The 16,989-nt window shown below is 41.4% G+C and overlaps 2 protein-coding genes across 13 annotated transcripts in view; both read left to right on the forward strand.

The window, feature by feature from the left end:
- The window catches only part of LOC143299785 (plasma membrane calcium-transporting ATPase 2-like), a 169,681-nt gene that overhangs the window by 135,430 nt on the left and 17,262 nt on the right, over positions 1 to 16,989 (forward strand). Inside the window, exon 25 of one of the 12 annotated variants that reach the window (XM_076613209.1) lies at positions 8,802 to 9,491. The exons of the other annotated variants lie outside the window; for them this stretch is intronic. Within the exon in view, the coding sequence (XP_076469324.1) occupies positions 8,802 to 8,990 (189 nt within the window). The 3' untranslated portion in view covers positions 8,991 to 9,491. Of the gene's footprint in view, positions 1 to 8,801; positions 9,492 to 16,989 lie in introns of those variants that run through there. 12 annotated transcript variants of the gene reach the window in all.
- On the forward strand, positions 2,034 to 2,474 carry LOC143299985 (uncharacterized). The gene has a single exon (XM_076613541.1). It carries the CDS (start codon positions 2,034 to 2,036, stop codon positions 2,472 to 2,474), a length of 441 nt encoding a protein of 146 aa, XP_076469656.1.

The raw sequence follows: 16,989 nt of genomic DNA on the forward strand, positions 1-16,989 counted from the left end.
GGTGTGGTGAGGAGGGGGGAATCAGTGACACTGATGTGCAGGAATAAACCAAATATGCATTGTGTATAGTAGTATATAACGGGCCTGGCAGTGTGGTGGTATCAGTCACAGGGACGGTGCTTTGTTGTACCTAACAGGCACGGCAGTCACTTTGCTGATACCAGTCATGGGGAGAGGGTCTAGGAAATATGGCTAAAATGGGTGCCTGAAAAGAAAAAAACAAAAAAAACACATGCACTTGTACAGTAGTGTGTAATAGGCTTGGCAGTTGGGTAGCATTACTCATGGGGACAGTGCCTATGATTTATAGGAAAAAGAAATGGGTGTTGTGGTAGGGGAAGCCAATGACACTGATGTGCAAATAAAATCCAAACCTGCACAGTGTGCAGTATCATATGATAGGTTGGACAGTCAGGTCGGTGGTTCCAGTCATGGGGACGTGGTATAGGAAATCTGCTGAAACGGGTGTGGTGCTGGTGGAGGCGAAATCAGTGTGAAGAGTGCAGGTATTGGCTTCTGTGAGGTGTCAGTCAGCATGGAGGTTTGAAGGTATAAATTAACATGGAGACTTCAAGGCTTTTGCTATGGAAGTATGACTGTTCAGTGTCTTCAGGGTTTTTACAGTGGAACTGGGTTTATGAAATGAGTGTTCCAGTCTCTTGCTATGAAAGAATGATAGGACCAATGCTGGGGGAATGAATGGTCTGGATTGTGGGGAAATAGTGGAGAGAAATGGTCCCCAGGTCATCCATAGTGCCCCAAACATCAGAGACTATGGGATTGAAGAAGTGTCAAGCTCATGTCAGTGGGAGGAGGGTGGGCTTGGCTAGTGGGACAGCATTAAGCTAGTGGTGTGTCTTGAATCATGGGGGGGGGGGGGGGGGGGGGGGGACAGTGATTTGTTGACAGAGGAGAAAGGAATAGTCTAGCTGATTGTGAGCTGAGGAGCACTCAGGAGCTGATGATTTTGGGGAACGAACAAGCTCTGATAGTGGCACAAAGAGTTGACTGTAGTTGGGGTGGGGGGTTACTGAGTATGAAATGTTCAGATGTTGATTGTTGGGGATTAGGCAGATGATCACAGCAGGTGGATTGTCAAAATCAGAATAACTTCATTATCCCAGCAAGAGAAATTGAGTATTGTGAAGTCTGTGATAAGACAGATTATAAGCATGACTGATATTGAGACAGTGGTATTGTGCAAGGAGCTAGCTGTGGTAAAGTATGTGGTATACATGGTGTTTTGTGTGATGTGGGGGGAAGGGGGAATATCAAAACAGTGCTGTAGGGGAAGGGATGGAAATGCCTCTTTAGACGTTCACTGTTGAGGTGTTTGACCAGTGTGGACAGTGGACCTGCATCTGGCAATATTGATACTCTGTCTCTGAGAACATGTTTTTGTGAACAGGGAAGAAAAGCACTGGGGAGTCAGTTTGGGCCATGTGTTGTGGGAATGAGCTTGAAGATGATCTATCACTGGGTTTTGATGGTCCTTCACAACAGATAACAAACAGTGTTGATGTCAGTATCAGTCCTCTCCAACATTTTTAGATGGATACTGTTTGGTCAGGCCAGCCAACAGGAGTAGTGACATAATGAGTGAAAGAAAGCTCAGGGTATAACATGATCCGGCATAAGGCAGAGCATGGCAAGAAAAAATGGATATTGTGGATCATAGTTCTGATGACCTTTGAAGTTAAGGTTGCCATGGATGACATTGCAGGTGATACAGAAGAAAACATCATGATGCAGGCAGTGCATGCATGGTCATTCAGTGCTCACAGATAACAACTGCAACCATTTGTTGATAGGGTTGATGCCAGCTGTGTGAAAAGGTTGCAATAAACATCGTTGTTGATGGTGCAGAAATAGGATGGTGGTGTTAGTCTGGCTGATGGCAGCCTGGTTCCTGTTGCACTGAGGATCAGGGAGTTGTGTGTGTAGTGAGAGTGGAGCAGAGAAGGGAGAGGACAGGCATAGTGGCATTGGTGTTTCTTGGATTAAAGATAGTTTAAAACAGGACAGGGAGGGAGATGTTGGGGGATGGGGCAGATGCTGATGCAGGACGTGTGTGTTATGTGTACTGCCAGCTGCGTGTTGTGCGTGCCTTCAAGAGCACGCTGGAGGACCTGGAGGAGAAACGCAGCGTTCATAGCTTCCACAGCTTCCACAGCCTGCGCTCGTCGCGCTCACATCACGGGCCCCGCACCATCACGGAGGAGGCGGCAGCAGCCCCCAATGCCCACCACAACCACGACCGCTTCCTGCGCACCACCCCGCCCCGCCTCACCTCACCCTCCTACCCCACCGCCCCCTCCTTCCGTGTCAAGAGCCAGTCGTTTGAGAACGTGCCCCTGGTCAGCAAGCAGCCCTCCCCCATCCTGGCCTCTACCAACCCCGCACACAAGGCCTCTCCCCCCAAGACGTTGAGCCACTCAGACATTGCCAGCCACAGATCAGAGACTTCTATGTGAGGGGGCCAGGCACATGCAGAGACGGGAGGCTGGCCTGCCACTGTACTGTCTGTCCCTGTCGATAGAGGGCTGGGCCATGGTTCCAGACTTCCTTTCACTGTTAACACTGTGTGTGACCTTGTCCAATTGGCTGGTGTATGTGTGTGTGCATGCCTCTCAACGTCAGTCAGACTTTGTGCTGAGCACCGTCAATGCACAGTCTGTGTGCTGTGGTACCGGATGTCACATCCTGTGTCTGTGAAAATGAAGGAACAGAAACCAGAAAAAGGACAGATGGGTATGTCCCCTGAACTACTGCTACACAGTGAACATGCTTGGATGGTTTACATTGGAGAACTAAGGTTGTTGCCTGGACGCTATGACTGCACGAAGGAAAAAGGGGACCAGGACACTATCCGCTTTGGATCACAACCAACTGCTCCGTTCCTTCCCCATCAGCAGAAAGACACAGCACAGAAGGGACAGTGATGTCATCAGACATGGCTGTGTCTGCCCCCACCCCCTAACAGTTGCACTTGTGTGTGTGTGTACGTCGTGTGACCTGTAGGAAGCAAAAGAAACTTGAACTTGCGGGCTGATGGCAACGACTCATTCCTACTACAGCTACTATGTATTTTAGAGAGAAAGGAGGACAAGTTTCAGATCGGGTCAGTCCTGTATGTGTATGTCTGTGTCACATGTAGATGATACCCCAGATAGGTGACAGTTTTCATGGGGATGGATGGATCTACACAACATTTTGGATTTTGTTGTTCATATTTCCTGATTATGATGATGAGTGCAGAGAGACTTGCACAAGCGTTTCCTCTCTTCTTCTCTTACATACAGCAAACGGTGGATGTTTTGAGTGAGAGACAACTGAAACATGTTCTGTTGTTGAAAATGGTGTATATATGTTGCACAAGAGCAAGAATTAGTACAGCACAGATTATTGTGTGCCCAGTTCAGATGTATGTCTCTTTCTTTTCCCTCTCTCTCCTCACAGTTTTCTGTGTATCTCCCTCAGCCCCTGTATATCTCTGTTGGTCTGTCTGTATCTCTCTCACTCTCTCTCTCTCTCGTTCTCTCTCTCTCTCTCTCTCTCTCTCTCTCTCTCTCTCTCAATCTCAGCAACTTTCCCATTTCTCAAGAATGTAACACTTTGCTTGGGTTCTGTGTCTGAAGAAAATTGTTCAGTGTACCATTGATGCATATTTTTTCTTTCGGTCACATTTTGATTTTCTTCTGGGCTGGGTTGCATGAGGCAATCTTTGCGGCGCAGTGTTTGCCTGGAGTTAAAATTTTTTGTTCCTAAATATATGGAATTGACCATAGAGTCAGGAACATTCATTACGAAAAGCAAACTTAGCACTGCTAAGTTCACTCATGCAGCCCATCCCCAGTGCGTATTGAAAAGTTTTCTGATATCAGTTTGTGTAATCAAAAAACAAAACAAACAGGAGAAAGTTTGTTCATGCTATGCCTTTTTTTCCCTTTCCATTTGGATTGTGAATGTTTGACTTGGATCTTTAGGATGATCTAGACTTCAAGGAAAAGGGACTATTAGTATCATGTTGACAGTTAGAAGGGGGGGCGGGGTGTGTGGGGGGGGGGGAAGGGGGGGGTTGTTGTTATTTTTTTGTCAGAATGATTTTGACTACATAATGGAATGATTGTTGACTTGTCAGATTTTTGACTGTGTGTGTGAAGGGTTGGGACCAAGATTCTTACATATTTACCACAGCTGGGTTCCCATTTTAGATACATACACCCGGAAAAGATGTACAGTGTAAAGAGCAGGACAAATACACACCAAAAGTACAATGCTGGGGCGTTGTTCGGTGCAGTGGCGAATGAAAATGAACTGGTCCACAGAATAGTGCTGTGTGTTAAAAATGGACTGGTTCAGTGAAGACACATTGCAGTGCAAGTCATTCAGTTAAAAAATGACTGTTCTGTGGATCATGATACAGTTCAGTTCAGTTTTGGTAGCCATGGATACGAGGTCAAAAGAGAGTCCTCAATTCGACACACACACATTGATTGATACGCATGCACACACACATCCTTTTCCTGTGCACCTTTTTGTGGTAATCGTTTCTTTCAGAACAGCGAGTTTTTGTTTTCTTTTTCTTTTTTTAACCCAGTGAAGATGGTAGACATCAATCAAGTGAAGATGGTGTTTTCAGTATGAGTATGTCTGCAATCTGATGATGGGTTCAACATCAAACCAAGCAGAGCTAACTGCCAGAGCTTAGGTGGTTAGACATGGTGACCCTATACTGTTTACCTTAAAAAGAAAGTACCATAAACTGTCTGCTCAGTTCATTGTTTTTTGAAGTGAGAAACAGAAGTTCTCTTTTCCAGTGATAGATTCAGTTCAGTTCCACTGTACTGGCCATTGTGGAAATTTGTCTCAAGAGTCTACAGGCAAGACAAAGAAACCACTCAAGAATTCAGTCCCCTAGAGCGCAAACGAAAGAATTCAGATTTTTTAAATCGGCATATCCATGACAAAGTCAAGTTCTATCATCCCAGTTGACCTGTCGAAGTAGAGATCTGAATTTGTGACTTGTCAGGCCAGGGATAAAAAAAAGAAGAAAATTTGAATATCTGGAGTTAGTGTATGTGCATGTACATGATTTTTGTTGGTTGCTGCCATTGTTACTGTTCCTGCCGATGGTAATGACCTAGGCCTTTGGTTGGTTAGTATGGCTGATCAGCCCTCTGATGTGTGGGGTCAAGGTTGAAGGTTGTTTGCATTGTGCGGCACATATGCTGATGTTGATGTTTGTCCTCTTGACCTACATGTCAGTTGATGAAACAAAAATGCACAATCTGAATCTTTTTTTCTTTCTTTTTTTTGGAGGGGTGGGGTGGGGGAAGGGGGTCAGATTTTGTCATTTATGAACTTCATGTGTGTGTGTGTGTGAGAATGTGTGTATGCATGGCAAGATACCTATTGGAGTTGAACTTTATTTTTTGGTCATTTTTGTTTTCTCCTTGTGGGTTATGGTTGCTTTGTGCAATCAAGAAGTGTTGAGGTTGTACCTTGTAGATTTTTTGAGAGATGAAGAACTAACCTGGTGTCTGGACTGAATATATGCACTGATTATCAGGGCGAACGGATGGGTACTGTTATTGTCAATCAAACACATGCTTTTTGTTGGATGAATTCAGAAGATAAACTGTTTGTTAGTCGGGTCTGTGATCAAACTTTTCCAATGCTTTCATGATTTTTTTTTCTTCCTCCTCCACATGTCAGTCCCTACTGTGATATTTTGCTCTTTGTTTTTTGTTGTTGTTTTTTTTCCCTTTTTTTGGTGGAGATGCAGTTAAAAAGATTCCATTTGTAGGCATATCAGTGATTGTACCATAGGAATGTTTTCACTGTTGAGGATGTTTCGCTCTGCTTAGTGTGGTACTAGTCAATGTAAGTAGTTGATCAGCCTGTAGATTGTGTGTGTGTGTGTGTTGGTTGTAGAGTTTTCACACTTTACATAGCCCCCTCTGAGTGTGTGTTTGTGTGTGTGTGTGTGTGTATTGATGATGACCTGTTAGTTGAGTTGGTGTGCCCTGTGATCTGAATTAACCTTCATCGCATTGCTGGAGGCTGTGGTATGATCTCACACTGTGCAGAGCCTTGTGAGGAGAATCTGTTTGTTGTCATATGGGGAGTGGGGGTTACAGCTTCATCACAGCAGAGTGGATTTTAACCACCTATTGGCTGACGCCCTTAAGGACATTGTTATTCTGGGTTTGGTTTGGTGAAGGTTGCGTTTTTAGAGGCAGTGAGACCTGGAGTTCATCACTTTCTACATTCACATACGATAGTTTTCTTTTCCTGAGGCCTTGCTCGGACCGCCATCCAAGGCACAGGTGATTTTTGAAGAAATTAAGGAGTAGAATGCAGTAGATTTCCCTGTTCTGAAAAAGCTGTTAAAAGGTGGTTTCATGAGGCTCATATTGAAAGAATAACATTACACTTTATTTATGCCAGTGTTCTTAGTTTAAAAAAATAATAATAATAATTTTCTTTTCTTTTCTTTTTTTTTCTTTTTTTTTTTTTTTTTTTTTTTTTAGATATGGGGGAATCATCTGTAAAGTTGAACATATAGCAATTTGTGTAGAAATTGTACAGGAGTTTTTTTGAGCTGTTTGCAGTGGATAGAAAAGTGGATTCTATTTTCAACATTCATTTGACATTTTATTTTAACCTGATCTGTTTTGACATTCCCTACCACCCATTAAAGAAAGAAAGGAGGAGGAAGAAGATGAAGAAGAAGAAAAGGAGTGGGAGCACAACTTCTTTTTCTCTTTTGTCACATTTTCAGGAAGAAAAGAGAAGGGAGCTTATTTTCTGGTACAGTCAGAATTCAGTATACTGCTATTTTCTTTTTTCTTTTTTTCCTAATCGTGTGGCTGGCTAGGGCTTCAAACAGGGAGCAAAATATCTGACTGAAAGAAGTGCACTTGCAGCTCAAGTTATTTCCGTTTTCACTTTTTGTTTTAAGGGAAGATTAGGGAGGGAAGCAGGAAGAGGGGGCGGGGAAGAAGAGAAAATTGTGCAGAGCAGTGTTCATCACTCTGTAGCAGCCTATGTATATTTTACCTCAGGATATTCACAACTTTCGCTCATTTTGGTTTTGACGCAGAAGTGTGTGTGTCTCACACTTGTTGTTTCTTTTTTTAGAATACATTTGGTTGTTGATGTTAATGTGCTGGGTTTTTTGTTTATTTGTTTGGGGTTGTTTTTTGGGTTTTTTGTGTATGTGTGTTTTTAATGCACTCTGCTGGTAATTGAAATATGATTTAGGCAGAGTGGTGAGAAAATAATGCTTGGGATATTCCCAGAATTATTGATTCACAGGATCACTCTCTCTCTCTCTGTCTCTCTCTCTAGTTGTAATTAGTCCGACAGATATTATCATTATCTTTGGGGTACAAGAAGTCATACCAGTGCGCTTTTTGAAATGTTAGAAATCAGGAACAAGAAAAGAATGCTGTTGAGCCACATCTGATCAGCAACAGGAAAATGCTGGTCATAACAAAACAATTATGCTGGTGCCTAAACTGAAATGCTTCTGATCGCATACACATAAAACAGTTTGCATACACATAAAACAGTTGAGATTGGTTTCCCCCCTCTCTTTTCCATGATGTATACCTTTCAGGGTTGTTTTTTTTTAATGATTAATTTTTTCATCCTGCCTTCTTCAGTTCTCAAGATACATTAGCAAGGCTTTTGTGTATATTTTTTTGTAGCCAGTTAGGACAACTGTAATATTTATGATTTCTTTTAATTATTTAAACATAAGATTGCAGCTTTCCTTGGTTGGTCTGTCAAAGACTGGAAATTTTCATAGCGTGTTTCCCTGTGATTGCTATGCACAGTGTAGTGTGCGTTACCTATGCATTTTGTTCAGTTTTGTGGTCACAGAAAAGTCAGTAGATGTGCAGAGACCCTCCTTCCCACCACACAAGCGTTCCTTTCACAGCTGTCCAGTCTTTCTTGTTCCCTTGAGTTTTTTTTTCTTTCCAGTTTTCCATCCACCTCTTGACCCAGTCAGTCTTCAGGATGCTCCCCCACCCCCTCCACTCCCACCACCCTCTTGTTGGTCATTTTGGTGGCCACTAAGCTGTTTGACTGGAGTCCCTTCAGTTTGCTGGCAGGTGTTTCTGTGAGCTGTGTGTGCTTACACATAGTCTCCATGACATCATTCCTCTCTCACTTTTGTTTTCTGCTGCCTCACAGATCATTCATCTTTTGTTATGCTCACAGGTCCTGGTTACATTTTGTTTACAGTCCAGTTTACGGTCATTTTTCCTTTGTTCTCATACTCACTCATTTGTGTGTGTTCACAGCTTTCCATCAACCATTTTGTGTTCGTTTGTTGATAGTTCAAGGACTCACCCCCACGTTTTGGTTTGTGTACAGTCAGTGTGTGGATCATCTTGTCTTTGTTAGCTGTCATAGGACTGTTGCTGTGAAGACAATGTCCCCCTCCCCCATCCTCCCATCACTGATGTGCTAACATTGTGGCTGGCGCCGTGTTTCACGTGACAGTCACAAAGTAGAACCTGCTGTGAAAGGGCAGCCCTCAACTTCTGTCAAGGAAACATCATCATGATGGTACGTTTTGGGGTCAAAAGAGAAAGAAAGTGCTAAACAGATTTTGCTTGGGGGGGAGGGGGGGGGGGAATGAGGGGGAATGTCCACATATCAGGTTCTACATGTTCACAGTTCTCTTGGTTTGTAATTTGTGTTCTGGGTGTGTGTGTTTGTGTGGTGGTTGTATTAGTCACATTTACTTTCACAGTGTTTGTTTCTTTCCCATTTGTTTTCAGATCCGTGTAGTTAATGCTTTCCGCATGAGTTTAGACGCTCGCTACGACAGCCGTAGTATGTCCTCCGTGCATAGTTACCACTCCCTTCAAAACGCTAGGATCGGCCCCAAAAAGACGCCTCAGCCCTATGCATTCGACACCAGTGTCGACTCTCCCGAAGCTGAACGTCAGTCGGAAACCCAGTTCTGACCTGTCAGCTGACCTGACCAGCGGAAGAGGGGGAGACTATCACGCTGCCTCCTTCTCAGATGGTACACACAAAAAAGAAGAAACAAATAGAGAGAGAGCAAGAGGGAAGAAAATACAAAACAGTGATGATTGACTTTAAAAGAGGAACATTTCTTATTGTTATATGAGAAAAGTTACTTCTTAAAAAGAAGCATATTCCTGAAATTGGAGAGATAAGTGTTTAGTATTGCAGAACAGCAGGCAGCCTGGTTTTAGGCGTTAGAGAAGAGAATGAATGAACGAACACACGATTGGGACCAAGCTTCTTTTTTGTATTGTTGCATGGTTGGATATAATCTTCTCAGAGTAGAAGGAGAGAACTTGATTCAACTCAGCAAGTGAATATTGATTCACACAGAAATATTGCTTGCTTTCCAAGTGTGTGTGTGTGAGAGAGAGTGTAATGATGATGATCAGAGGTAAAAAAAATTTTTTTTAAATTTAAGCTGGGTATCATGGCATTGTTATTGATCACCTCATCTTGGGGGGGGGGGGGGGGGGGAGAAAGAAAAAATCACCTCCCAGTAGGCCTTGTCTCATGCTGGTTCTCTTCCTCCAACTTCCATGCTGTGCTGGCACTAAGTCTGGTGCTGGCAGGGATGTTGGCTGTTTAAACGGTGGTGTGGTACGTCGCTGGTTGGGGATTGTGTGATGATGATGAGAGTGGTAGGCATGTCTTGGAGAAAGAGAACCGACCACTGGTCCCGGAATCTTCACAGCATGGACCCGTGTGCCTCCTTCCACCTCCTCTTCTCCTTCCTGTGCCTCCTCCATCCATGGCCCCCCGCCACCCTCGTCTTCGTCATCACCTCCGTCTGATGTACACCACTGTGTATGTGTGTGTGTGTGTCTGTGTGAACACCTCACCTCCTTTTGCAGCAAGCAGCTGACTTGACTGGACTTGTTGTGAATGATGTTGTGCACTTGTTTATGGATTCAACGTGTTTTCACTGCTTACTGGCTGGGGCGGTGGTGATGTTGGGGGTTTGAGGAGCAGGGCAGGGTGGAGTGTGTGTAGGGGTGGGTGGGTGGAGAGTAGAGGTGGCTTAGTGTGACATCACAGCACTGTGCTGTTGCACTTTTGGTAAATCAGTGGCCGTCAATCTTTTGTTAACCAGTAGTATGACCTCATCATAATACATTGTTTAGAATGTTCACATGTCCTTGTTCATCTTTTGTCACTGAGTTCAAGAATTTTTTTAATTTTTTTATAAAGATTGTTTAGAAATAATGATGATTACTGAATACAAAGAAGTGGCAAAAAAAAGGTAGTGTCAGTTTATAGTGGCTTTACATGGTTTGTTGTATCATGGCAAGTTGGAAGGGTTTGTTTTCTCACTTTCAATGGCATTTGACTACTCACTTTTTTTTTTTCTTTTTCTTTTTATTAGCACTGTTGTGAACACTGTTTATTGTGCTAAGCGACGAGAGAGAGCAAGTTAGCTGAAATTACATATAAAACATTGTCCTTAAAGCATTGGGGACGTAGCATGTACTATGATATGTAATGTACCGGTAATCCTCCCCCCCAAAATGTGCACAGAATCATGTTCAGTATCAGTCATTGAACCTTGAATTTTTGGCTACATACGTAAAGAAGTTGTTTATCTCTGTGTGAAGGTAATTGATTTTTTTGTTGTTGGGCTTTTTTCCCCACCTTATTCACAAGGTTGTTTTCTTTAATGTGCTTGAATTAAAGAAATGATAATAATAACGATGATTAAAGTAAAACATCCTTAAGAAATAAGGAAACCTGGAAATGTGAAGTAGGACCAGTGTAGTGTCACAGAAGAACGGTGTTTATTCAGAGTCACAAGCCTTTTCTTCTTGGCAGTATTAGAGATGGATCTGACGGACTGCTGCCCCTGTGGCTAAGTTAGTATATTTCTGATCGCAGCTGAAAAAATTTGTCCTGTGAAATTCTTCCTGTGAACCACAGTCGACATGTTGAAGGCGATGACCACTACTTCCGTGATTTGGCTGTTGCCACAGACAGTGAATGATGATAGGACTTCGCCATGCTAAGAGTGTCAGGGAAAAACTACCCTATGAACTTCTTAAGAATGCTGTGTTTGACAGTTTGTTGGAAACGATGGCAAAGCAAGCTTTCCACGCCGTTCAGCCTGTAGCTTTGAAGACACAGAATTGCTTGGTTCAGGGGGGCTGCAGCTCAGCAGATTTTGAACCAGTGACAATGATCTGGCGGTGATAGGGGTTGGGAAAAGGGGGGTGGGGTAACTGGCAGTGCAAGGAAAGAGGGAAGGAGGGTAACTATTGATGGAAGAAAGGAAAAGGGGGTTAACCAATAGTGGAATAGAAGGGGGAAAGGAAGGCAGTGTGGAAATTAAACTCCTGACTTCCGAATCGGTGTATTGAGCACTGTCATAGTGACTTTAGTGTAGAACAAGAATGATCAAAATGTTAATCCAAACTATCTAAATAGTTCCGCTGTTCTCTCACAGCTTGTACGCATTAGAAATGAAATACAGATGGGGAAAAAAAAACCCTGTTTGATGGATGAAGCTTGATGCACCATGCACAAAATTCACAATTTGTTTATGCAACAATCCAAAGATCACACTGTGTATAACTGTGCTGTTCAGCCTTAACTATTGTTTGTTAAGAAAAATGATGGAGAAAAATAAAAGAAAGGAAGAAAACGGCACAGAAAGTTTTGAAGTTGAATCACTGTATAGGAAATGTTCACAAAGAGATGTACAGAAATGACAGAAGGTTCAGGGCATCATACAGGCACAAGATTTCTTTCTTTTTTTTTTCTTTTTTTTTTTTTTTTAATGTAATCATTCAAATAGGCCTGTAAAGGAGTGATGTGTTCTTCAGTTTAATGTGTATTCACGTAGTGTCATTTTTTACGATAAGGAATGTCCGGTCAGGCAAGGGTCAGTCTTTTTGCAAAGCTTTAAATTCCCCCCCCCTCTCCCCCCCTCTCCCCCACTTCCCTTATAATTATGATGATGTGTGATTATGTAGCACAGCTGAGAGTAGTGCAACAGTGATGATGAATGATGATATTGTTCAGGGTTCCCACCAAGTCATGGAAGTCTGATAAATAACAACAGAAAAGCCATTTCCAGGGCTTGAAAAGTCATGGAAATTAATGTTTTACCTTGTAGCTAGGTCTGGAGAAGTCTTGACATTTTCATATCTTTCACCACACCTAATTTATTGGAAGATATTGCATTCTCAGGAGGGGAAAAAATGAAGAAGAAGTGGAAGACGATAAAAAAAAAAAATAATAATAATGGCAGTGGAAGTGGTAAAAATTAAACATTATTGTCAAAAGACCTTCTTCAGCAACCAGTCTTTCAACAAAATTTAATGCTTTTATTTGTTGTCATCTCTTTTTCATTGAAAAATATATTAACAGGAATGAACCTCGTAGTCCATACAAAAACTGATTACCCACAGTTTTGATGGATATGTGGTAATTATGTAGTTTATGTGTGAGTTTTGCATCCAATGTTCGGGTGTACTGTTTTTGGAGGTCCTAGAAAAAAGGCAGGGTTTTGGGAAAAGCATGGAATTTTGGGGATGGGAATTTGATTCCATTTCCTGTCACCCATGGTGGCGTTTTCTTCACTTACACTTGTGTGGGAACCCTTCCAAGCACACAGTTGTTCAGAATGTGCTTTGTGGTATTGAACCTCATCCCCAACCCACTTTACTTCCTCTTTCTGCCCTCCCCACTTAGCCTTGACATAAACCGTTTTTGTTTTAAACAGATGGGGCTCCAGGATTCATTGTTGTAAATGAAATGAATAAGTAGTGTACTGTTTTCAACATGTGTGTTCATGTAATATAAGAGAGATCAGCCCACGGTGTATGGTTTGGCATTATCAGTGTGTATAGGGTGGGTTGTTTTTTGTTGTTTGTTTTGTGTGTTTGTGTGTGTTTGCACCAGATATGGACTGTGGCAGGTAAAGATTTCTGGGTAAGAATTCTAGCAGAATATGATCTTCCCTTCCTACCGCTTGACCAAATTGATCAACTTGACCAAATTGATCAACGTGATGCATGCACGCATGTAATTGAACACATTTACTCACTTACACTCTTCACACTCACCTACATGCACGCACGCATGCACACACACACACACACACACACACACACACTTGCACACTCATGAGTGCCGCTCATTCTTTCTGATTTTTTTCATGACGGGTCATGCCTGTGATCAGTGTAGTTTCATATTATCTGTACCAGTTAATACATATAAGCTTATGTACACTGATGAAAGTATACCCACATCACTGTCACACTGATTCCCTTTTTTGCCTCTTGTTCTGGGAATTGTGGAATGGACCAGTCACTGGATGGAAATGGAAATGGATCTTTCTTTTTTAGGTCTTCCTTGGTTGAAAGAATGTTGTAGCTGCCATAGAAGAACCTTGCAAAGTGTGTTTTGATAAACTTCGATAGTGTGTACTTTGTCATGATGCAGGATTTTTTTTTTTTTTTTTTTTTTTTTTTTGTGGTGGGGGTGGGGGGTTGTTTTGAGTTGACATTGTTTCTTGACAACACAATTGTTTGATTATGCTGATTGATTACATAGAATCTTCCCATGAATGTGTACAATAAGTGGATTTGACTTGAGTTCAGTTTAAACAAAACAAAAAACAAAACAAAAAAACATTAGGGTGTTTTGTATGTCATGTGAAAGTCATTGTTGTAGATTTATCAATAAAAGGTGTGTATGGCGGTAAACGTTATGCAAAAAAATAATAAATAAATTATATCTGTGTGTTAGATAATGAACAAATGCTGGCAGACCAAGGGCAGTGAAGCCTCTGTTTTTTGTTGGTGGTTTTTTGGGGTATTTGGGTTTGTTTTGTTTTTTTTTAGTGGAGTTATCTGTCAGTTTCCGGATTGAGAGTGTTGTTTGTGTGTGTCTGACACAAGCAAACTGTCATCATGGCATTGATCCACTTCATAGAAAAAAAAATGGTGGCACCAGTGCTGCTTTGCTCTGTCTGTGGATGGAGCAGCCATTATTTCCAGTTATTTAAGTGTGTTAGGGAATTAAATCACTTATTTTTGCTACAACTTCTTCTTCCTCTTATCCTTCAGATAGCGCCCTTTTTAGGTGGCACTTAATACATTGATGACGTGTCTTTTGATAATGTCACTGTCTGTCCCTGTGTCCTTCTCTGGTAGGCACTTCTGCCTTAAAACTGCACTGTTGTGTTGACTGTTTGAGAATGTGTTTCTTGAGACATGTTTCTTCGAGGAACAACAACAAATTTATTACATGTATTTCCACACCTTTCTCCTCCTTCCCTCCAGAAAACTTGATCTCACGGAATACTTCATTGTCAGTTTCTTTAGAAGAAGAAGAAAGGGGGTTGGGTGGCGGGGGGGGGGGGGGGGGGAATACCCTGTGGTTCTACTAGTATGTATTTTACGGAGACAAACGTTTACTTCTAAGAGGCCGTTTCACCACCTTTTCTTTTTCTTTTTTTTTCTTTTTTTTTCTTCTTCTTCAGTCATTCCATTCCAATGTCCATATCTGCTGATTACACATATGATTTGGTTTATTGTTGTTTGAAAGATTGTCTTGTTTGTTCATGTGGTTATTTATTTATTCAGTGAAAGCTAGAGATACAATAGTTGGTGAGCAATGAAGCAAAAAGTGTTAAGATTTTTTTTTTTTTTTTTTTTAATAATCTTCAGCAGTCTATTGAAATTAAAAATGAGAAAATAATTAAGCATAAATTGTCTGCAATGAAAAGCAGCCGATGTTTTTTGAGTGCTTGTCATTCTGGGGGGGCGTTTGGCTAGTGGAGATATGGATCAGGTGTTTCAAAACAGGAGAAAAAAGAATGAATGTTAGTATTCATTGAATATTGTCTGTTAAGCATGAAAAAGGAGAGAAAAAGAAAAGTGAAAGGATGGATTATTAGTCTATCAGAAAGTGAAATGTATGGATTATTAGTGCATCAGAAAATGAAAGAATGGGTTATTTGTATATCAGTAAGTGAAACACATGGATTATTACTGCATCAGAAAGTGAAAAGTGGTTGTAGGTGTATCCGAAAGTGAAAGGATTGTTAATGCATCAGAAAGTGAAAGGCATGGATTATTAGTGCATCAGAAACTGGAAGGATGGATTAGTAGTATATCGGAAAGTGAAAGAATGGATTATTTGTGCATCATAAAGTGAAGGAATGGATTATTTGTCTGATAGTGAAAGGATGGATCAGTAGTACATCAGAAAGTGAAAGGACAGAGTTTTGAGTGTACGGTTTATTAATATGTACATCAGTCACATAGTGTTGATAAATTCTGGATAATAGATAATGTTCATGCACCTTTCCTCACTGGAGTGATTCTAAAAGTCTGAGCATGTTGGACTGTATTGTGTATGTGTCTTGTCTGTTTGTCTGTCTGTCTGTGTGTGTGTGGTCAGTATCAAACAATTGGTAATCCAACTGTGGATTTTCATTATAGCTCGTTTGAGTCAACGTTTGAAATATTTATACAGACTTACCATACATTGAATTGCTACCCACTGACGTCACGCACTCACACAAAGGCACATATATGCATGCACACACATGCTCACATGCCCTTCACACCCACACACACACACACACACACACACACACACACACACTGAACAATCGACTTGAATTCATTTCAACCCTTGTACAGAGGAACTTGCACAAAAGTGCACACAGAAGCACACTTGGTTTTTCCATTGGAATGCTTCTGAACTTACAGAATTTTGTAAATACAGAAGTAAAACAATGGAGTTGAAATTGATTTTATTTCCCTCTGCACAGGATTGCCAGTCAGTTGAACCGTTTTGTTTGAATTGACCAGGGTGTTTATTATCGTTTTTGTTTTTTTGGGGGGGATTATTGTAGGGGGTTAAGTGTCACACACACACACACACACACACACACACACAGGACACTGCTTGTTTTCTGCTCCTCCTGTATTTGTTGTATTTCATGAAGCTCTCTTACATAACACTATTTCCTGCCCACCCATGCACCCACCCTTTTCTCTCTTCTTTGATGACAGATAAGATCCCTCTACTGTTTAAAGGAAGGGAAGAAAGAGATGATTAGAAAGGAAGGAAGGAAGGAGAGCAAAAACGATGACAGCTAAAGACAGTTGTATCACTGTTAGAAAGTTCACCACATATCATTTACTACTTTCACATGTCATACTATTGAGAACAGGAACATTTGTCTTTCCTTTGTGTGCGTGTGTGTGTGTGTGTGCGCGCATCTCAAGAAGTGACCAGTGTGTTAGGGTTAGGCATAGGTCAGGTAAGGAATGACCAGTGTGTTGGGGTTATATGTCGGTCAGGTATCTGCTCCTCAATTGTTTGTTGTTGTTTTCTAAGCATATGCGGTGTAGCATATTTATATGGATCAGTCATGCATTTTGACATCACCTTGAAACTTATACTCTGTGTGTATGTATTTATGTATGAGCCTGACAGTGATAGCACTTGTGTGCCCCTGGTACGTTTGGTTTTGTTTTTGTTTTTTTTTGTTTTTTGTTGTTGTTTTTTGTTTGTTTTTTTCAAAATATTGGATCATTCATTTTCTTCTTTTTTTTTCTTTTTTTTTTTTTTTTCTTTTTTTTTTTTCCATATGATGTTTAATGATGATTCATATCTGTGCACACTGCAGACTGTGCCTCTCCAATCTGGACCCCCCCCCCCTCCCCCCCCCCTCTCTCTCTCTCTCTCTCTCTCTCTCTCTCTCTCTCTCTGTCCTGTTTTCTGGGGGCATGAAAATATGTTGTGCCAAAAACCAAAAAAAGGGAGGGGAAAAAAAAAACGACTAAAAAAAAAAGTTTATAGACGTTAATACTACTTTATCATTTATGGAAAGAATGATGGCTAAACCTTTTACTGTGTGATAACATTCTTTTTTATGTTCTGTATGACATTTGTCTCATGTCAGCAGACAGGTGATGA

This window comes from Babylonia areolata, chromosome 25, assembly GCF_041734735.1.
Source record: "Babylonia areolata isolate BAREFJ2019XMU chromosome 25, ASM4173473v1, whole genome shotgun sequence".
NCBI classification, from domain to species: Eukaryota; Metazoa; Mollusca; class Gastropoda; order Neogastropoda; family Buccinidae; genus Babylonia; species Babylonia areolata.